Source organism: Ammodytes marinus (assembly GCF_949987685.1).
Source record: "Ammodytes marinus genome assembly, chromosome: 5".
NCBI lineage: Eukaryota > Metazoa > Chordata > Actinopteri > Uranoscopiformes > Ammodytidae > Ammodytes > Ammodytes marinus.
Genome location: NC_137234.1, coordinates 6,874,592 through 6,897,695, shown reverse-complemented (window position 1 = coordinate 6,897,695; position 23,104 = coordinate 6,874,592). Strand labels below are relative to the sequence as shown.

The following is a 23,104-nucleotide window of genomic DNA, read 5'->3' as shown; positions in this document are numbered from 1 at the left end:
TTTATAACTGGCATTCATTTATGGCATGGTGTGACCAATTTGAGCCCAGGCTCTGTAAACTGGCATGTTGCTAGCTACAGCGGGCCACTTTGTTAACATACATGATTTTGACAAAAGGCATTTTCCAGAATTGATGACTCCACCTTTAAGATTGTGTACATCGAAACCATTTTATGTGCATAACATACATCAGTAAGTTGGCTTAAAAAAATTAAGTGTATTTCGCTACACTTTAGGTTCCTTAAATCCCTGTAAAGTGACAAAAGAGACACTCGACACACACATAGATTTTTAAATGTACTTTAATTGATGATCACCAGGCTTTTCCCTTTTACAATGAATCTGCAGTAGTTCTAGTTTTACCAGATAGATTTAAAGAGACAGAGATATTGAATATTGCACTGAGGAAGAAAAACATAACTAAGATTATTACAATGCAAAAAAAACAGAGAGAGAGAAAGAGATTCAAACAGAACTACCAATACAGCGTCTTAACATGTTAATAGGGCAAACAATGAAAGCAAAGCCCAGTATTATATTACTGTAGGTCATTTCAGTACCAGTTAAGACAATTAGCATTTTTTTTCTTCAAATATACCTCTTTTAAAATAGCATTGTATTATTTTTTTTATTTTTTTTGTAACTATTGTTATTATTTCCATGTTAAACAATTACATTCAGGATTATAACTAAATAAATCACATGCAGAGAGAGTAGATGGACAGATGACACCATATTGGAATCAAATGATATCTTCCTATTAATGCAGGTATGGTGATGAGGTTTGAACTGAAAGATGCTCTTTTTATATTTTTGTTTTGTTTTTCCATTCTGTATCTTGTCAGCGCTTTGTGTAGTTTCTCTTGGTTCGCGGAGTAGTTAGCAGTTTTTGATCTTATTATAACGTCACTAAAATCAGCTAAAATGAACCGTTTATCACAAGGAGGATACAGTTTGTTATTTCTGTTCCGGAGCTATATATGTACAGATCTGCGTACAGTACATAAATGTACATGTAGCATTTGTTTAGTTTTATTGGTGTGTGTGTTTGTTTTTTTTTTATATTTTTGAGTCTGCATGTGTTTTCAAGTCATTTTCAGGAAAAGGAAAAAGTTGCAGCTGCAGTATAGATATAGTACGATTTCTGTGTTATTGTTCGTTTGTTTGTTGTGAGGTCGCAGTCTTTCTCTGACGTGTCAAAAAAAAACTGCTCTCGTCGTTTGAAGCATAAAACTGTAACCGAAATGACAATTTGTCAAAACAGCAAACAGTATCCGCTCCCTTAAGAATGTATTCCTGTTTAGGTTGGTGTGAAAGTTTGTGTTCATAAATATTTTTTTCTGTATTTTTTATTCATTATATATTTCTTATGTCTATCGTTTTGATCCAGCAGCATTCGTATAATAGTACCAACTCTACATTCAAGAAAAATAGATCTCCTCTATAGTGCATTCAGCTTCTGTATTATAGTCACTCGGGTTCAGTATCGAGCGATTCACAGCGTTTCTACTGTTGCCTTTAGAAATCATTCTCAAGGCCGGGTATTTGGGAATCTGCCAACTTAAAAATATTATTCAAAGACAGTAGTACAACATATCAGACCATCCACAAGAATCAGACCCATCCATACATCGAAAAAGCTTTTTTCCTGCCGTTCTGGACACATTTTCCAGACAGCCTCGATCGATCGGTTCACAAACACTCGGGTATGAACTGTTTTCATTTTGAACCTTCACTGTCCCCTCAGGGTGCATGTCTTAATGTGGCCTTCAAGTTAATCAACTCCTACCATAATTGGGGGGGGGGGGGGGGGGGGGATTGTGTGTGTGGGTGTGTTTATTTGTGCGTGCAAAGCTTTTTTATATATAACCTCCATCAAACTCAGGTTCCCCCCAGTGGGAGAAAAAAAAAGTATGCTTCTCACACGGTGCATAATGTATGGGTATAATGTTCAGAAATAAAACAAAAACAACATTTAGTGGCAACCTTGAGAGTCCTGGATTTGAAACTAAGGGAGTTGAGGCACTGGCCAAGAGCACGCAGGCTTTAGATGAGGTATGCTAAGGTAGTGTGAGCGATTTTAACAGGGAAAGAACATGGCACTGGTCCCAGGTTCTGTGGGGTTTCGTTCCATATTTTTGATCAGGTCGAGAGAAAGAATTAAGTGATTTTAATCTGTGCAAGCAGAGGATCCTTTCTGTTTTCCGTAGGCAAGATCCTGACAATCAATCCGTCATCAATAGCTCAAATAAAGTGCATCCTGGAAATGCAAGACTCCCCATGCTACGGCCTCCACCACCTGGCCCGTCCTCTAGACTCAAATCAGACTTCACAAAAAAAAAAAAAAAAAATCTGGCATGTGATGAAAAAAAAACAGATGTTAAGGTTTCATTCTCAGCACAAATAAGGAGAAAATTAAAATATAAAGATATATATTCCGATAAAAATGCAAAAAAAATTAATTAAAACTTGGCCTCTTTTCATTTTCATTTGAGCACATGAGCTTCTCTTCAGTCTGGCTGTGAACAAAGCAAAAAGACCTTTTCGCACTGAATCCAAAGAAAACTCACTCCAAAAAAACAAACCATGCTGCGTTACAAAAGCAGCTACTCGGTGCGTATCGTATACTCACACTGTCACACGCAAAACTGCTTCCAAGACATTCCTGCTCCACAACTGTGTCCAGTACAATCATAATCATCAGCATTCATGCTCATTCAAAACATATTACTCTGGTATTAAGATTAGGTAGAGTTACCTCTCGCCTTGGAGGAAGTCTTGTACCGTCCATTCAATTACAATACAATGGAAAGTTATTCTTCTGCTACTCTCTGTGCTTCAACTACGAACAGAAATCAGAGTTTTTAACTCTCCTCTCCCACCTCAGAAAATGACATCCCTATTTGGTGCAAAACTTTAATACTAGAAGACATTCATATTGGTTCGAAAGTGGCATTTCAGAATAAAATTGCTTTACAATTGGATTGGATTATAGAGACTATCTCCAGAGTTTGAATAATGTAAGTTATTTCAGAGCATCCTAGTTTGTGCGTGTACTGTAGGAACTGAATGATCCTATCTGTTTCAAAGTGGTGTACTTGGTTTTTCTTATAATAATTACCCTGCTTTCGTGCTCTGCTTCAAAAATGGCTCTTCTTAAAATATCCCACTCTCTCCCAAAACCGCAAGCTAAAGGCACATTTTAAAAAGCCTCCTGTAACTCCCTCCACCTCATTATTTTCCCCTGAAAAATAACCTCAATACTACATTTTATTATATATATATATATATATATATATATTATATTTCTATTCCCACTGAAGGGACCAGCAGCCGAGCTTCCGTTGCTACATTTTTATTCCCCACAGTTTTGTGATATTGACCAAGATGGAAAAAAACGGAACTGAACAGGAGAAAATTTACGCAAATGCTAATTAAACCTTATTCCGTCAAACACTCGCCTCAGGATCGTAAATTTGCAGCATCATCACAAAATATATAATTTATTTTAAGATAACATAACTTCTGTAGTGATATATTAACATGTACCCTTACTGTATATGTATACGGGAGTAAATACAACTGACATGATAAAGATTTAAAGAGGAACCGGTACATCCTACAGCAGAGATATGATTTGTGTACAAACGCCTTCACTTGGTTCTGTCTGGCGTCTTTGGAATTTACTTGAGCATAGACAAGCCAAACAGTATAGTAACATATCTGCACTTAAACTGCATTCCACACTTGAAGGCTGGCTACACAGAAAGGATTAACCCTATGCAGTTCTGACACAGTCGGAGCTAAAACGCAAGCATCATGCACCAGCGAAGCTTTGAAAGTCAAGCAGAAAGATCTCAAACGGCGGCCACTTCAGGCACCTCCTAAAATGTCACCACAAATGACAAGAAATAATGTTTTTTTTTGTTTTTGTTGATGCTGTTTTGTTTTATACATTTTCATGTTAGCATCGAGTTAATCCAAGAACTACCGTAGCGTAGGCAGAATAACAAAGGATGGGTTTTTGTCATGTGCACTGATCGAAAAACCGAGCTTCAAATCAAGAAACTAAAACTGTTCTACTGTTATTACAACACTGTGGATACAATCTAAACAAATTATTGATTGACATTCTCGAGAAGTTAACTATCAACACTTAATGGCACTTGTTTTGGCCCTTTGAGATGAGACTTAGGAGTATAACATTTCCAAGTTAATTGTGATTCGAACCATCAGTGTAGGAACTACACCTTCCTAACGTTTAGTTTGGTTGTTGCATTATGCATTTGTGGTATAATGTAGTCTGTTAGATACGGGGCAAACAAAGCTGTTTAGTATGATTAAGTTTTTGAAATTGATCTACATTTGTTTTACCGCATGTGTTAGTGCGAGTATAAGAGAAGTGTTGGGGCAAACAGTTAAATCACAGAAGAAAACAAACATAAAAGTACGTTATTATTTGCGTCCACCGTCACAAAGAGCATAAACCCCATAGTTTGGACTTTGACTTCAGCTAACAGAATCGATGGTTGCTGAGGACATTTGCAGCAAATGTGTTAGAGACTGGTACCATTAGAGAAAGAGAGGTTTTAGATAAGTTGCGAGTGCCGTATGCTCTCGCTCAACCTCCAGTGAGAACAGATGAGCCGGGAGGGGAATACGGGTGGAGGGAGGGGGCACAGAGCATCTTGTAAAGCTCAGAACTCGATCTTACAGGCAGGGAAAGACTCATCCTGCATGACGACGGTGCTGCTGGAGGCCAGAACCATTATGTTCAGGTCCTGCTGCCTCTCGTGGGTCTGCTGGTACCATTCCCGGGTCACCTCCGAGTCGTGGGTGGGGATCAGGGTCACCTAACGAGGGGACAAGAGGATTAGAGGGGGAGATAGTAGGTGAAGGACAGAAGAGATCGGCCACGAATGATGAAGATAACTCGTCAAAGTAATTCAGGGAATGGACCTTCCTGAGCATCTTTTCTCTCCTGTCACAACTTAACTCACTATAGTCTCATTTTTCACTCTCTGCAAATCTTGCATCTCATATAACACAGTTAAAAATGCATTAATCATTAAAAAAATCGAAGGTAATGAATAAGGGAATACACAATATCCTCAAGTGTTAACACATATTTAAAATACAGGGGGAAATAAGGGGTGCTTTACTTCCAATACACAAAGAGCTATGTACTGTATGCATTCAGTACATATACTGTGGACACACTTGGATGCAGAGAATATGAGAAATTGAGGCATTAACAGAGGGGTAGATACCTGTAAATTGGTGCCCCACTGAGCTTTGCCCTCCAGCAGAGCATCCAGGACTCCCCGGCTGGGCTCACCGCTGCCCGGGTCGTTCCCGCTCACCACGTAGTACGAAGCTCGCACCCTTTTGAAGAACTCCTGGTCCACGTTCTTGGCACTGCAGTGGTTGGGCACATAGGCCAGGTCGACGTAGATGGGGGGTCCAGGGGGGGTGGCGGAGCTGGGTTTCTGGGTGTTGTTACCTGGGATTGAACAAGGTTATAAAACGGCATTAGAATTTAACAATAGTATTTAGAATTTACAATAGCAAAGAAGTTGAGCAACGTTTTCCTCAACTGTACAAACTAAATTCTGCTCACTTATTGATTCATAAAAATCTATCTATTCTGAAAAATATGACTACCTGGTATCGTTGCATGTTATGATAGTTACAGTATGCTGTTCAATTTAAAGTTCATCATTGTGTTTCCTAACTGCACAATGTTAGCTACGTTACTAGCTAGTTACTTGTTACTAGCTACGGTGGGTCGGTCCAAGCCGCTTTGTTTACATACCTGTTTACAGAGTATAGGCTGTGTACAGACAGGTAGCAGATAGTGAGGAGATATTCACTGATTTTGACAAAAAGAGATTTTGACAACCAGCTTTCTCCAGAATCGCTGACTCCACCTTTAAGGCTCCACTGTTTTTTGTTTTATATATTATGAAGGTGGTGTATGGCAATGTGTAATAAATCATGATCTCTGTCTTTAAAAGTTTTACTTACTGGCAAATTGCTTTGTATTATTGTCTGATCGAAGCTGGTTTGTAAGCAGTTTGGATCAGCCCAGGTAAATTCATGTTATGTTGCAGGATGCGGAGATAGTAACACACCTGAACTGCTCTTGACACCATTGACCAAGCCTTTCCCCGGGCTGAGGATGTCACTCCGAGAGCCTTGAGTCTCCGACATCTTGTTCAGTCTGGAGCTTCTGTCCGTGTCCTTCCTCCTTAGGGAGGCCGATCGAGGTGAGGCAGAGTCCTTGGACGTCTTCACTGGAGTAGTGGACCTCTTCCTGACTTCCCCCTTACGAGCCGGGGAGGCAGACTTGGGTTTGCCCTTCCTGAGGCCCTTGGTGGTCTTGTGCTCCTTCTTGAGAAGCTTCTCTTTGCTGCTGTGGTCGTTGATGAGAGCCTCTGGATCCACCATGCACACATCTGGGTGGGGAGGGTGGGGGTGAGGGTCCTTCATCGGGGTCGGAAGGGGATCGTGAGTCTTCTGAGCTGATCGCGGTGATGGAGGATGGTGACCCCCTCCAGTTCCAGAAGCAGATAATTTGTCCACAGGCAGATGTTCAGCATCCTCATCTGAGTCCAGGTTTCCTTCAGCTGTTATGGACGGACACTCCTCGGTTTCTGGTGGGACGTCAGAGTCGGATTGTGAAGGCAACGACTCGCTCACTGACGTCGGAGGTGTTTCCTCTCCAGCTAAAGTCACAGCCAAACCAGATGACAGGGCGCCAGGTAGCTGGTTTGGGCCTTGTCCAGCATCACCATTGGAACTCTCAGGGTGTTGGCGCCTCTGCTTGTGAGACCTTCTTTTCACAGAGTGTTGCTCCTGATCATCCTCATCTCCTTCCTGGGAGTGGTCGCTGCCTCGGCACTCCTCTGCCTCGTCGCTGGAGAGCTGATGAGGGCTCGGGTTGATGAATGATGGAGAAAGTTCTCCTTTGCGGTGTTTGTATTCGCAGGAGGAGTAGTCCGGATGCGAGGAAGAGGTGGCTCCAGTGTCCAAGTCAGAGGGACGAGTTGCCCTTTCAGCTCCTTTGCTGGAAGATTCTGTGTGATGGGTATCTATTGAGGAGGCAGTGTGGACACCAGTCATCCATTCCATCGCTTCCATTGCTTCTTCCTCCTCATCATCATCATCATCATCACCATAATCATCATCGCCATATCCCGGAGGAGGGGCACTCGGGTAGTCATCAGGCCTTTGTAGAAGCTCCCAATCAGAAATACTACTCCTTCTCCTTCCTGCTAATCTCTCTTGTGGAATATCCAACAAGCTTTTCTCCTCTAATCCTTCTGCATCTCCTTTCCTAACGTGTTCTGCTTTTTCACACATCTTTTCAGCTATTGCCATTTTCTCCACTGTGCTGTCTTTACATGCCATTCCAGTGAGTTTCTTTTCCTCTATTTTCTGCTTGACTTCACTGTCTTTAGCAATCTCCTTTTCTTTTACTGACAACTTTGCATCTTCCTTGAAAGGTGCAATAGCTCCTTGTGTCTTTTCCTCTTTTATATCTGTTTTTTTGCCTTCTGTTTTGGACAAGTCTGTTGTGGCACATGTGGTTTTGCTAGCTCCACTATCACTCAGTGGAGAAACTGAGGCGGTCTTTTGAGTTACTTCCATCACCACGTCAGGTTTAGACACCACAGTAGTAGAAGTGATGCTGACGGTCTTCGTCCCTGTGGAGTGTGTGGTAGTTTTTATCATATGTGACTCAGATGAAAATGTCTCTTTTTGCCCAGACGTGGTGATTTTTTCACATCCAATAAGACATCTTAAGGTGCTGTCCTCCATTTCAAGTGTATCAGGCTCCTCATCTTCTTCTGAATCTTGGGATGCCTTGTCAGAGGAGTCCGCCCTTTGAAGGGAAGAGACATCAAAGCGAGCCTCTGATGTGGATAAACTTTCTGACGCCTTTACTGGTTCTGTACTTTCTAGAGAAGGCGCCGCAGAGGATGTCGTAAACTTAGATTCTAGCATATAAAAACTGTCAGTGCTTGACTTTGTGTCTGTTTCAGGCTTTGCAGAACCACTGTGGTCCTCAATCTGCTTGGCAGTGGGAGACAAGACTGGAGCTGATGGTTTGGTCTCATCAATCTGGCTTGTTAAAGACACTTTTGTTGCAGGTTTTGTAGTCACCTCCATGTACTCATCTCTCTGAAACCCTCCAAAGCAGGAGCTTGTAGACTCTGTCGTGAATGATGGTTCCTCTTTAGCTAGAGGTGCTACAGAGCTTGATATTGTGGTGTAAGGTTGTACTTTGTCCCCAAACTGTTTGCTCAAAGGGGCGGAAGTTGAGGCAGAGGATGAATAACTGTATGATTTGGAGGAGTATGTTGAAGTAGAATATGTTAAGGTGGTGTATGTGCAAGCTGAGGTAGTTTCCTCATGTTTTGTGGCAATATTTGGGGTCTGCCGCCCGTCAACACTTTCTTTGTGAACATCTCTTTGGCTGTAATATTTGTCATCATCTTGCTTATCTTCCTTCAATCCTACATGACTCTCAACACTGTATAAGTAATCAGAATAACCTCCAGATCTGCTCTGTCCGATATCGGCATAACTACTTGTTAGCGGAGGGGAGGGACTAGATGCAGTCTTGGACATGCACTCTGAATAGGCAGGTGGCAAAGAGCTGCTTGTGAACGTTGCTTGAGAAGTTTCCTTTTTCATATAGCTTGGTGATGAAGACACTTTTTCTTCATCTCCCTTTTTTGACTCTAGTACTTCAGAGGGGGTAACATCCTCTGTTGATGACAACTTTCTCTTTGTGGTTGGTTCAGGTTCAGGTGACAATTGCTTTTTGTCCGTGTCCTCTGCTTTCTTTGTCACAGGGGGTTTTGAGGCATCTGTTGTGGTAAAACCGCTTTGGTCCAATTTGTGAGCACTTAAATCTGGTGAAGGAGTTGTTTTACCTGCATCTTCACTCCTACTCTCAGGGAGCTTGGATGTGACTGTGCCACTAGCTATTTTATCTTCTTTTAGTGGTTTTGGTTCAGGAGATGTTGTTTCTTTACTCACATCTGTCTTTGTGACTTTAGAAGCTGAGGCATCATCAGGTGTTGGTTGAGAGACTGTTTTCTCTTTAGGGGAACTTGATTCAGGCAACTGAGGCTTTTTATTAGAGTCCTCTACCTCTGCTAACGTAGCTCTGCACATTTCTTTTTCAGACTGTTCTCTAGCACCCTTCTCCATATCTACATCACTCAACTCCTCCTCTTCTTCTTCCTCCTCGTCCTCATCTTCCTCATCATCATCGTCCACATTGAAATCTTCCCCTTCTACAAGAAGTCTTTTATCTATCAGGCTTTCTTTTCCTCCAGGAAAATCTAACATGGATTTACCAGTTGCAGAGCTGCCTATTTGACTATTGTCAGATGCCAAGACATTATCATCTAATCCATGTCCTGAAAATGTGGCAGCAGGTGCACCCCTTGAGTCACTTGAAGTTCCTTGTCTCTCCGAAGGTGATGCATGTTGAGGTAAAATGTCTTTTTCTGCAGGTGAATGCCGACCAGATGAAGATCCTTCTCTTTCATGATCAGAGGAGCCCATTGTGTCTTTGAGCGACTCTGCAGATTTTCCTTTCTCCTTCTCGGTTGTTCTTTTTTCTGTGAACTCTCCAAAAGCTGAAACTTGGGTACCAAGATCTGATTGGCTCCATGATGGAGACGGTGTTTCTTGTCTTGATGATGTGCCTGCTGATTGAACAGCAGCAGCACTTGTTTCTCCAGTTTGAAAAGCTGCTGCAGCACCTCCCTTCATATCATCTTTCTCTTTCTCTGATTTCTCAGGTTTGTCCTCTTTGGGACTAAACGAATAAGACTCAGCAGCCTGGGACATTTTGTTATCTTGCATCTCTACGGATGAACAGCTGTTGTCAACATAAGGTGTATCTGGTCTTTCTTCTCTCTCACTCTCTTCTTCTTGGCCTTTCTCTCTGTCTTCGTATCTAGGTGAGGCACTTTGGCTGTGGAGGGCACTCCTTTCACTCTCTGTGAGGGACACCGGGCTATAATCGACTCTACTAAAGGAGAGAGGCTCTTCTGTGTACTGATCATCCAAGAGAAACATGTCTATTCCAGCTTCTGTCTGGCTTGTTCTTCTATTATCATCAATACCGATGTCGGAGGCGTGATCAAAACCTAAAGAAACCTCGCTTTCTTCCCTAGAGTCAAAGTCAAGATCCTGTGGAATGGGCTTCTCATATGGATCATACTTGGATGCACCAAAGGTTTGCTTTTCATCTCTGAGGCTACCACTGACCGTTTCCTTTTCTGAGGTAATTTTTTCAACACACTCCATTTTTGCAGTGTCTGATTTTGCAACATCAGTTTGGCTGGCGTCAATGGAGTCTCTGTCCAACATAAAATATGAACAAGACTGTGATAATCCCGGAGAAGCCAAATCTCGCTCTCCTTCCATCTCCCTTTCAGCTTCCTTCTCTGGTTTTTCATCCAGTTTGGGCTTTTCTGCAGCACTGATCAGAGAAGGTATCTGTTTTGCTTGTTGTGGCGTTTCCTCAACACTGGACTGGCTCTCGGTGCTTGAAAGCGTTCTACTCTTCAGTTGACTGTCAGTGCTGGATACTGTGGACAACACAGGCTCTTTCTCGGTTGAGTCAGACACCAGTTCTTCTTTAGTTGATGGGATATCAGAAGCTGTTTCTTGTTTTGAAATAGAGATAGTGTCTTCTTTTGGTGTGACGATATCAAAGGAGGGCTCTGGCTTGGCAAGAGGTACAGGTGTAGTTTCTGTTTTGACAACATCTTTGCCTTCTTTGGGTGGAAGACTGCATTCTACTTTGACGTCATCGTCAATAGACGGTGCCTGCATTGTGAGTGTTGGTATTATCATTGGGGGATGCTCTGATATTGGAGCTTTAGTTTGGTCACTTGTCTGTGGTGGTTGGGATGTCTGCAGACCAGCAGAAGATATTTCATGTTCTGTTTTTCTCGGCTCTACCGACAAAGGTCTGGATCCTGCTCCTCCCATACAAATGTCCTCCTCATCTTCATCTTCCCTGTCTTCATCGGAAGACTGAACCACAAATACGGGTTTGTAATCTAACATGGACGCCATTGCTGCTTCTCCTAATAGTGTCTGTACAGGTTGTTTATTGGCTTTGTCCAAGTCTTTCTCTTGTAACTCCTCTCTCTCCCATTTTTCCTCTTTGGTGTGGTCGGCATCAGAGGAGTCATCTCTTTTCATTTCCAAATCCTTTTCTTTAATCATCTTTTCATTCTTTTCTGGTTTTGTCTTTTCATCTTTGATGTCTTCAGTCTCATAGGTGTAGTCTTTTTCTTGCTCTTTTTCCATCTTCTGTTCTTTGCTCAGTTCAGCAACATGTGCGTCATCTTTTTCTTTCTCCATCTTTTCTTCTTGATCAATAATGACCTTTGCTGCTGTATCTTTTTTCTCCTCCTGGATGTGGCTGGGAGACACACTAATGTCATCTTTCACTGATTTAAGGTCTTCACTCGATGTAACAGATGTGTCTTGCTGCATTTCTGTTGATGTAGCGCCTAAAGTTTCCTCCTCTTTCTGAGGTTCACTGTGCTTATCAGAGGGTTCTTCATGTACATGCTTATCACCTACAACAAAAATATCATCCTTTGTAGCTTTCTCCTCTGTCAAAGTATGTGATGCAGGAATATCTACCTCTTTTGTATCATCCTTCTTAGATTCAGACTCCCCTGTCTGTTTAATGGATTTAGCTTCAGGACTGTCCTGTTTGACATCTTTAATTTCCTCCTTGATGGTTTCAACTTTATCCAGTTCTTTCTCTTTTTCATCCTTGGGTTGCGAAACCCTTTCCTTGTTTGTGCTCTCTTTTTTAGATTCTTCATCCTCAACCTGCTCCAAAATGGTTTTGTGTTCAGAGATATCAACCTTCTCCTGCTCTTTAGCCTCCTGCATTTGTATCTGTTTATCAGAAATGTCACACTTGTCAACCTCTTTGTCATCCTTCATGGTTTTTACAGAAGAATCATCTATTTCCTTTTCCGTCTGCTCCTTTATAGATACAGCACCAGGAATATCACTCTTTTCTGTCTCTTTGGTCATCATGTCTTTATCATGAATGTCATCCTTTGGCATTTCTTTTGCCTCCTCCTGGATGGGTTTTACATCCGTTGTAACTTCTCCGAACTCCACCTTCTTCTCTTCATCTACAAGTGGTTGTACAGCAGCAGTGACTTTGCTTTCATCCCCCTTGGTAAGTTTGTTGTCTGATATTTCACATTTAATTGCATCTATCGTGATGGGTTTTATATCAACATTCTCATCCTGAATTGACACCTCCTCCTGCTCGGGTGGTTTTACAGTTAAGGTTTCCTCCTTATCTACTGCTTTCTCCTTTTCGTCTTCTATCGTTGATTTGACAGCACAAATGTCTTTACTGATTTCTTTCTCCTTTTCTTCTTCTGTGGTGGGTTTAGCAACAAAAATCTCATCCATTGTGCTTGTTTCGTCCCTGGGTGTTTTGACAGTGGAAATGTCTTCGCTAATCGTTACGTCCTCTCCTTCCTTCTCGGCAAGTTTCACAGCGAAGGTAACATCATTATCTTTCATTGTTTCTGTCCCATTGCCTTCCTCCATGGCTGGTTTGATGGCATCCTTGAGTGTTTCCTTTGCTTCTACCTTGGTTGCTGTGGCAAAATAATCATCATCTTTACGTACTGTTGCAAGTTCTTCCTTCATTTCAATAACTTTGATGTCATCTTTACTTACATCTTCCTTTCTGTCTTCTACCATAGGAGGTTTAGACATGAAATAATCATCTGTGCTTGCTGTTGTATCTTTGTCCTGCTCCTTGGCGAGTTTAGTGTCAGAACTGTCATCTTTACTTGTCTCTTTTTCTTGCTGGGTGGTTGGTATGGGAGCAATAATGTCCTTTTTACCAACTGTTGCAAATTCCTCCTCCATTTCAATAAGTTTAATGTCAGGAGTATCATCTTTTTTTTCTGTGACTGTTGTTTTATTAGGCGAAATATCTTCTGTGCCTGGTAAATTATCTTTTTCCTCTGGCTTGAGAAGTTTAAAAGCAGCAGTATCGTCTGTACTTACATCTTCCTTTCTGTTTTCTACCATAGTTGGTTTAGACATGAAAGAATCATCTGTGCTTGTTGTTGTATCTTTTTCCTGCTCCTTGGCAAGTTTAGTGTCAGAGCTATCATCTTTACTTGTCTCTTCTTCTTGCTGTGTGGTTGGCATAACAGCAATAATGTCATCTTTACTAACTGTTGCAAATTTTTCTTCCATTTCAATAGGTTTGATGTCAGGAGTACATTCTTTACCTTCCTTTTTTTCTTTGACTGTCGTTTTAATGGCCGAAATATCTTCCGTGCCTGGTAATTTATCCTTTTCCTCTTGCTTGGGAAGATTCAAAGCAGCAGCAGTATCGTCTTTACTTACATCTTCCTTCCGGTCTTCTACCATAGGAGGTTCGGAAACAAAAGAATCATCTGTGCTTGTTGTCGCACCTTTTTCCTGCTCCTTGGCGAGTTTAGTGTCAGAACCTTCATCTTTACTTGTATCTTCTTCTTGCAGTGTGGTTGGCATGGCAGCAAGAATATCATCTTTACTAGCTGTTGCAATTTCTTCCTTCATTTCAATACGTTTGATGTCAGCAGAACCATCTTTACCTTCCTTTTCTTCTGTGACTGCAGAAATATCTTCTGTGCCTGGTAATTTATCCTTTTCCTCTGCCTTGGGAAGTTTTAAAGCAGCAGTATCATCTTTAGGTACATCTTCTTTTTGGTCTTCTACCATAGGAGGTTTGGACATGAAAGAATCATCTGTGCTTGCTGTTGTATCTTTTTCCTGCTCCTTGGCAAGTTTACTGTCAGAACTATCATCTTTACTTGTCTCTTCTTCTTGCTGTGTGGTTGGCATGGCAGCAATAATGTCTTCTTTACTAACTGTTGAAATTTCTCCCTTCATTTCAATAAGTTTGATGTCAGGAGTATCATCTTTACCTTCCTTTTTTTCTGTGACTGTTGTTTTAATGGCAGAAATATCTTCCGTGCCTGGCAATTTATCCTTTTCCTCTGCCTTGGGAAGTTTTAAAGCAGCAGTATCATCTTTAGGTACATCTTCTTTTTGGTCTTCTACCATAGGAGGTTTGGACATGAAAGAATCATCTGTGCTTGCTGTTGTATCTTTTTCCTGCTCCTTGGCAAGTTTACTGTCAGAACTATCATCTTTACTTGTCTCTTCTTCTTGCTGTGTGGTTGGCATGGCAGCAATAATGTCTTCTTTACTAACTGTTGAAATTTCTCCCTTCATTTCAATAAGTTTGATGTCAGGAGTATCATCTTTACCTTCCTTTTTTTCTGTGACTGTTGTTTTAATGGCAGAAATATCTTCCGTGCCTGGCAATTTATCCTTTTCCTCTGCCTTGGGAAGTTTTAAAGCAGCAGTATTATCTTTACTTACGTCTTCTTTCCAGTCTTCTACCATAGTTGGTTTAGACATGAAAGAATCATCTGTGCTTGATGTATCTTTTTCCTGCTCCTTGGCGAGTTTAGTCTCAGAACTTTCATCTTTACTTGTCTCCTCTTGCTGTGTGGTTGGCATGGCAGGGAGAATGTCATCTTTACAAACTGTTGCAAATATTTCTTCCATTTCAATAAGTTTGATGTCAGGAGTACATTCTTTACCTTCCTTTTTTTCTGTGACTGTCGCTTTAATGGCAGAAATATCTTCCGTGCCTGGTAATTTATCTTTTTCCTCTTGCTTGGGAAGATCTAAAGCAGCAGCAGTATCATCTTTACTTACATCTTCCTTTCTGTCTTCTACCATAGGAGGTTTAGAAATGAAAGAATCATCTGTGCTTGTTGTCGTATATTTTTCCTGCTCCTTGGCGAGTTTACTGTCAGAACTATCATCTTTACTTGTCTCTTCTTCTTGCTGAGTGATTGGCATGGCAGCAAGACTCTCATCTTTACTAACTGTTACATCCTTTTCCTCCATTTTGGTGAGGCTGATGTCTGAGGTTAATTCTTTACAAATCTCTTCTGTCATGGTTATGGCAGACGTATCAACCTCACTAAAAATGTCCTCTTCTTCTGTGAGTTTAGCCACAATGATGTCTTCGATATCTTTGTCCTTTCCCCCCTGCGCACTTGTAAGAGGCTTGGAAGGAGAGGCATCAATCTTTTCCATCTCCCTTTCCTCTTTCTTATCTTCAATCACCTTTAAATCATGTGTTTCAGTCTCCTTTTGAGAAGGCTCAGTGATGGGCATTTCCTCCTGCTTCGCTTCTTTCTCCATATCGTCTTTAACAGACTTGATATCTGTGGTTAAGACCTTTTCCTTATCTTTCTCTTCAGCCTTTATAGAGCTGATATCGAATGCATCACCCTTTTCCTCTTTCTCTGTTTTCTCCTCTTCTTTCAAAATCTTACTATCTGACAAATCGTCCTTTTTAACCTCAGTCTCAGTTACCTCATTTTTGGTTTTCAGATCAAAATTGTCGTCAGATATTTCATCTTTAATTGTTTCTTCCATCCGTTCTTCTTTGATCATAATGTCTTTATCATGAACGTCATCCTTTGGCGTTTCTTTTGCCTCCTCCTGGATGGGTTTAACATCAGATGTAACTTCTCTCAACTCCACCTTCTTCTCTTCATCTACAAGTGGTTGTACAGCAGCAGTGACTTTGCTTTCATCCCCCTTGGTAAGTTTGTCGTCAGATATTTCACATTTAATTGTGTCTACTGTGATGGGTTTTATATCAACATTCTCATCCTGAATTGACACCTCTTCCTGCTTGGGTGGTTTTACAGTTAAGGTTTCCTCCTTATCTACTGCTTTCTCCTTTTCTTCTTCTATCGTTGATTTGACAGCACAAATGTCTTTACTGATTTCTTTCACCTTTTCTTCTTCTGTGGTGGGTTTAGCAACAGAAATCTCATCCATTGTGCTTGCTTCGTCCTTGGATGTTTTAACAGTGGAAATGTCTTCGCTAATCTTTACATCCTTTTCTTCCTTCTCAACATCGTCATCATCTTTAACAGACTTGATATCTGTTGTTGGAACTCTTTCCACATCTTTCTCTTCAGCCTTTATAGAGCTGACAACGAATGCTTCATCCTTTTCTTCTTTCTCTGTTTTCTCCTCTTCTTTCAAAATCTTACTATCTGACAAATCGCCCTTTTTAATCTCAGAATCCGCTACCTCATTTTTAGTTTTCAGATAAAAATCGTCATCGTCTTTAACAGACTTGATATCTGTGGTTAGGACCTTTTCCTTATCTTTCTCTTCAGCCCTTACAGAGCTGATATCAAATGTTTCACCTTTTTCTTCTTTCTCTGTTTTCTCCTCTTTCAAAATCTCATCTGACACATCGTCCTTTGTAACCTCAGTCTCTGCTACCTCATGTTTGGTTTTTGGATCAAAATCGTCCTCTTGTTTTGTGTCTTTTTGCTTTTGTTCATCTTTGATTTGTTTGGCCTCAGAATCAACAATGTCCATCTCAGCTCCTTTAGTAGTTTCTCCTTCAGGTATTTTGGGCCCATCCTGATAATCTTTATCAACAGGGACAATGTCCTTTTCAATCTGCCCTTCTTTGATAGGTTTAATATCAGATGTGTCATCCTTTACCGCCTCTTCCTCTACTTTCTCATCCGTGATGGACCTAATGGGTAAAATGTCTTCCCGGATGAGGGATTTCTGTTTGTGCTCATCCTTAATTTGTTTGACATCTGAAGTGTCCTCCTTTTCTTTTTCCTGTTTGGCTATTAAATTTTTAACAGCAGTTTCATCATCATGATCATCGTCATCATCTTTCTTGTTTTTATCGTCATCTGGGAAATGACTCTCTCTCTCCAGAGATTTATCTTGGACAGGCACTTTAGGTTCTTTCTCTTTGAGCCCTTCATCAACCTTTTCATCATTTTGTTCAGCTGAGATGAGGGTCTCCCTTCCTAACATGGGTGACTGAACTGTTAAAGACGCAGCAACAACCGGGGCTGTTTCTGCCTGTTTGCCTTCATCTTTTGGCCGTGATGAAGTGTCCTCTTCTGGCTTCTTCATCACTGGAACCTCTTTTATGTCCCTTTCAAATGGTTTGTCCAAAGATAATGAAACTTCTACTTCATGATGGTCAGATATCTTTTTGTCAACATCTTTTTGTGTCTCAGTTTCTGTCTCATCTTCCTTTTTAGTTTCTTCTACAGTTGCTGTGACAACATCAAGGAGCTCTTCTTGCTTTTGCAGCTCCAAATCAGGGAAGAACTTTGTCTTGTCTTCCACTGGGGAATGACGAAGTGGAGAGGGAGCTGCACTCTGTGGTCCAGACTGTGGAGGGGAAGCCATTTTCACAGTGACATCATCCGGACTGAAGCAGCGTTCTTCACTCTCTGAAGTTATGGAGTCTGATCCAAAAGGTCTAGTAGGCACTACAGATGAAATGTCTTTAGGTGCAACAACTGCATCTATATTTTCCTCTTCAACTGGCAGGTGGACTTGTTTGATGTCTTGTATAGACATTGAAACCGGAGACACTGAACCAGCAAGCTTTTCAAGATGTTTTTCTTTATCCTGTAATATTTGGGATGAAGAATAGCCCTCTTGGAGTTGTTCAAGTGAAATGTCAACATTAGGAGTTTGGTCTTCCTCCTCTTCTTCTTCTTCTTCTTCTTGCTCCTCCTGTCCTGGAGCTTCGGGAACTTTAGCCCCGATCGTCACTTCTGCAACAGGAAACTGTAAGTCATCAGATGGAGACTTTTGTGGTTTGTCATCCTCTAAAGAAGGCGGTGAAATAGTTCCTGTAGAGAGTAGCTGCTCTTTGCTTTGTGTATGGTCCGGTGAGGGTGAAGAGGGAACAGGGGTTCTAGGTGATTCGTCAGATGGAGGCACCCCAGCAGATTGGTCTTCGGTGATAGAAGTTGGGAAAGAGGATATTTTGTCATACTCTGTGATGGATGTTGCAGAAGACACATGCTCCTCTTCTGCCAGAGGAGCTGTGATAATGTTGGTGAACACTGACACTGGCTCATGCACACCTGGGATGAAGCTCTTCTCAGTCAAAGCCGCAGCTTGCATCTCCCTCATGCCGTGAATATTTACAAATGATCCGGTCTGATCTGGAACCGAGATGTCGTAGGTACCGACGTCGTACTGAAGGTGTGGTATCCGCTCCTCTGCCTCCTCGTGAATCTCCTCGTCGGAGATGGTCTGCTCGGTCTCAGAGTAGCCAGGGATGGTCTCATCTTGGATGAATGAGATGGGCTCAGCTGCAGCGGCTCCCTGAGCTATTGACGTTATGGGAGCTGTGGCCCCCCCAACATGTGACAGATAACCTTCTTCGTCCTCTTCTTCGTCTTTGGCTGCAGTCAGAATATCAGTGAGCATTTGTTCTTCAGCCGCGTCTTCAGTTTCAACTTTGATCTCTTCATCTGCTATTACGTCTAAATCTTCCACCTCCTCCAGTTCGGCTTTCTCTACTGCCTCGTCCTCCTCTTCCTCCTCTTCCTTGGATAGAGTCATTTGTAGCCCCTGTACTGTCGCAGCCTTAGCTAAGAGATGCTGAGATTTCTCCATTTCTTCTATCTCGTGTTTCCTGTCAAGCCCATCATCCTTTTCCTCCTTCCATTTTGATTCGTCTTCCTCTTCACCTATTCCCATATCTTCCTCTTCCTCCTCTTGTGTGTTCTTTGCAGCAGCCGGAGCCACTTCTACTTCTTCCTCTTCTTCTTCCTCATCCTGGCTTGCTGCTCCTTCGTCCTCAAACTTTTGAGCTTCTTCCATTTCTCTCTCTCGTGCCGACTCTTTGTCTTCAGGTTTGGCTTCTGGGGTTGATACCTCCTTTTCTGGAGACTTTGTGCCAGTCGGTCTTTCAGATGCAGTTTCTTGTGCTTCCTGCTCCTCCTGCGTAAGGCCTGTAAGTGCTGTCGTCTCCATTGAAACCTTATTACTGTCTGGTGGCTCTGCTGACACAGCAACAACTTCAGCTTTGTTCTGATCTTCAAAATCCTTGGTGAGGTCTTCAGGAGTTGAAGTAATAGATATGCCCTCAACCGTTCCGTTCTCCATTGGTGCAGGTTGAATAGTTTCAGGTTTTGGCTCCTCTTTCTTCGGTCCAGCCTTTGCTGCTTTGATTTTTCCAGTCTTTGATTTACTTGACACTTTAGCTTTATGTAATGTCTTCCTGACTTCCGGTGTAAGTGGCTTTAGGTCGGGCTTTGTCATTTTTCTCAGCTCAGGTTTGGATGTGTCCTTCTTTTTGTCCTCTTTCGACTTGAGATCTTTCTTTTCATCTTTTTTGATTGAGTCATCCTTCTTCACTTTTTTGACCTCTTTTTTGATCTCTTTCTTGATCTCTTTCTTTTCCTTGTCTTTTTTCTCGTCCATTTTCAACACCCTTTCCTTGGTGTGCTTTTTTAAGGACTTTTCTTTCAAGAGTTTTTTCTTTTCTGGCACATCTGTTTTAGATTTTAGAGTTTTAGTAGGCTTCTTCTCTTTTTTCTCTACTATATCTTCCTTCACAGACTCTGACTTTGCCTCTGTGGCTGCTGACATATCATCTTGTCCTTCAGTTTCTTTCTTTGTAACCTTTGCAGTCGTCTTCGGGGAGGACTTGAGACTCTCTTTGCTATCTGTTCTTTGTTTTAATTTGGTTTGTTTTATAACAGTGGGAGCAGCTCCTGAGGCAATGTCCTTTTGTGTGGCTACAGGATAGCGCAAGAAGTCAAGGTGCTTTAGTTTTTCCAGACCTTCTAAGATCTTGTTTTGTGGTGCATTTCCAGGGAACAGCACTCTGACGATCTTTTCTGAAGGGTTGGAGGGGAGCCAGACGATCAAGGCTGTAACTGATGTCAGGTAGGGAACAGATATTTCTCCTTCTTTCCCGTTGGGTAGCACAATACCTGTTTTGGCCTTACTGTTGCCAGCCCACTTCTGCATTAAAAACTGCATCTCTTTACTGTCCTTGACAGGGTTGAGAACATACATGTCTAACTTGCCCACTCCCATCTTGTGGAACAGAGTAATGGGCTCAATGGTGTTGCTGACCACTCGAAAGAGAGGCTCAGGTTTGATTCCTAGTTTCTTAAGATACTGCAAAGTCAGCGAGGACTCTTCGATGCTGCGTTTCACTTTAAGATTGGACTCTGGCATACGGAGCTTCTCTGGGACATTGAAGAACACCACGCCTAGTTCAGGAGAGATCAGGTTCTTCATCCAGTCGCTATAGTTGGTGGAGCCTTGAGACGTCTCCTCCTCTTGCTCTGCTATCTTCCTCTGAAGAAGCCCATTGATACCTGGGAGATTGTCAGCACCGATGTGTGTGAGTAGTATCGAGTCAATGCGGTCCAAGTGACGAACCAACTTCCAGAAGCATGACTTCCGTTCAGAGCCTCCATCAACTAAGATGTTGAAACCATTCACAGCAAAGAGAGCAGAGTCTCCTCGTCCGCCCGGAAAGATATAGCAACATGGCTTAGACAGTTTTAGGAAGCCTCCGGAGGTAGGTGGCTCCAGGAGGTCAAAAGGTGAAGGGACGTCGACCGTCTCAGAGATGTACTCTGTGAACTCGGTGACGCCCTCCATCTTGGGGAGAACAGGCGCAGGGTTTAGTTTGTATTCCAGGAACTCCCTCAGGGTCTGCTGCTGTCCCACGGAGTTCCAGCCCACCTCCCCGCGGCAGGACACAGTAAGTGTAGCCTGCTGCTTGGGGGCTGCTGTGCCCAGTAATTCACTGACCTGCCGGAGGGACACACCCAGACACATCAGTCAGCGATGAATGCATACATGGGGTAGATGTTGTAAAGACATCCACAAAAATAATAAAATTGCAGTTGGGAGGTGTATTTCTTACAACATTTATTTTGTGTATAGTGCAAACAAATACATTCATAAAATGCAACAAATTATTTACCTGGACTCTTATATTAAAAGCATTCAAATTAATTCATAAACGTACACACATTTTTGATTTAAGATTGTTGGTAAGTGTTAGATTTGACTCACCCCAGGATCAGCAAAGACACGTGAAAAGTTCTGGTAGGTGAAAACCCCAGTTTGAAGAAGAAGGCCACCGTGGTCTGAGCTCTGTCCGCTCAAGACCAGGAGCTTGTGTCCTGCCGAGTCTGTGACTAGAGACTGGATCTGGGACAGACACACAGAACAAGAGAGAGAGGGAGACAGAGAATAGTTGAAGGGGAGACATTGCCATGACAGATAAATACCTGTGTCACTGACAAAGGAAGACCTGCTTTGAAAATGTATCTTTCATATGTAGAATAACTTCAAATGCTGTGGTCTGAATAGTCAAAAGTCAAACATTAAAAAAAATTGCGCCAACTACTTTGTCTTTCAGATAACAAACAAAACAGCTCACCTAAAAAATGGTGATTCCAGCATTAAAGCATGTTAAAACTGTCTGAAAACTATCTGATCAAAAAACTAAATTTGGCACAACTTTTACTCTATAAAGTCTTATGTAAAACTCAAAATTTGAAGTTACATTGCATATGAATGACAAGTTATCTCAACAATAGTTAGTTAAAATGAAGGCAGTTTTCCTCAAAACTTAAGAGATTTGGTTGGCCTCAAAACTAAAAAATATAGCAAGCACAGTTGCCTGGAAATGTTGAGTTGTCCTAACTTTGTCATTTGAACAGTGTACGGATTATGCATCACATTACCTCTGATACAACAGAGTCTTCTGAAGGGTTGACAAGTACCACCGTCTCTAGGACATCACTCTTGTGGTGGAGGGTTCTTTGTCCTGTAGAAAAAGAAGAAAGGATTATATTGACGTGTGTCATAAATAAATTACCTGAAGCCTTGGACTCTCTGGCTCTATGAAGGCCGGAGAGTTGGCTGAGCTAAACGAGTTGGACGCCACAGTTTCCAGACACTCAGCCCTCTGGCCCGAAGACGTTCAGCTGGAAGACATCCAAGCTTGATCTGGTAAAACTATTTGAGTGAGGGAGAGTCACCATACTGCATACTGCATTCTGCTTCATATGTGGGGCAGTCACTTAATAGAGACAGGCAGCGCAATTGTGCATCAAAGCAGGACAAGTTAGAATAGGAAATAGGTCAGAGACAGACAATAGGTCTGTTGGGTAAAGTTTTAAAATGAAAACCCATGACAGCAGACGCAATGTTGAAACCAATATTTGCCATATATAATAGATATTGAACCTGATTTCATGCTTTTCCATTTCTTGCCAATTGCAATACGGCTAAAAATGACTCAAATTTGTACATTATAACAACCTCATATGAAAAGACAAGCACTGTTGCATACAAATAAGCAAACAAAATATCCCACAATGCATCACATGTGGAGCACATTTCAATACATCATTATGCATATTCATCATAATTATGCTTCAGTACTTAATTACGCTGGGAGATGACGTTAAGCTTTTAATTCCCCTTTGTTTCAGCACAGATGTAGGCTCTAATATTAGAGAGGTTTAATAATAGTGAGATCTCAATGACTCCACAATCCTACAGGATATTCAGTGCCTCCCCTCATATGACCTGAGCTGTCAACATGTGTTTTGTATTAAAATAATTAAGTAAATTAGGAAGTATTTAAGTAATTTAATAAATAGACCATCTGTGAGTTAGAGGAAGAAGCTCTCAAAAAGTAGCTCTTATATCAAAGATGATAATCACAGTCGTAGTATCCACTGATGACTGTATTATTCTTCAATTAACTAAATGGCATTTAAATTACAACACTGATGAAAAAACATCCAATGAAATGAATTGTGTTAAATTAAACCACACTGTCCTCTTGTCTAGCAGATAGATAGTCCTCTGTGAATCTTTATCTGGCAAATAGCAAAAAGTTGCATTTAACATTTCTGGCAGCAACAAAAGTGGATTACGTAGAATAAATGTAAACTGAACTAAAAAGCTGATCTGTAATAAAATCCTATTGATTTGAATGATTTAGGAGAGCACAGTAATCAAGCACAGTTAATTTGATGAGAATGGTTGTGAATACTTATATCCCATGTTGGCACAGCCCTGAAAGTGATGGCTCATTGACACACAGAACATATAATAAACTAACCATCAGAGATGAGAGATTATCACTCAAGCA

The 23,104-nt window shown here is 41.6% G+C and overlaps 1 protein-coding gene across 1 annotated transcript in view; it reads right to left on the bottom strand.

The window, feature by feature from the left end:
• Positions 1–4,697: 4,697 nt before the first annotated feature.
• LOC307251198 (uncharacterized protein) overlaps positions 4,698–23,104 on the bottom strand; it is a gene marked incomplete at its 3' end in the record, with an annotated part of 72,255 nt that continues 53,848 nt past the window's right edge. The window contains 8 exon segments of the mRNA XM_080028519.1: positions 4,698–4,853; positions 5,271–5,503; positions 6,135–9,397; positions 9,505–9,527; positions 9,533–9,567; positions 9,570–20,739; positions 21,007–21,144; positions 21,684–21,766. Coding sequence (XP_079884645.1) covers positions 4,698–4,853; positions 5,271–5,503; positions 6,135–9,397; positions 9,505–9,527; positions 9,533–9,567; positions 9,570–20,739; positions 21,007–21,144; positions 21,684–21,766 — 15,101 coding nt within the window.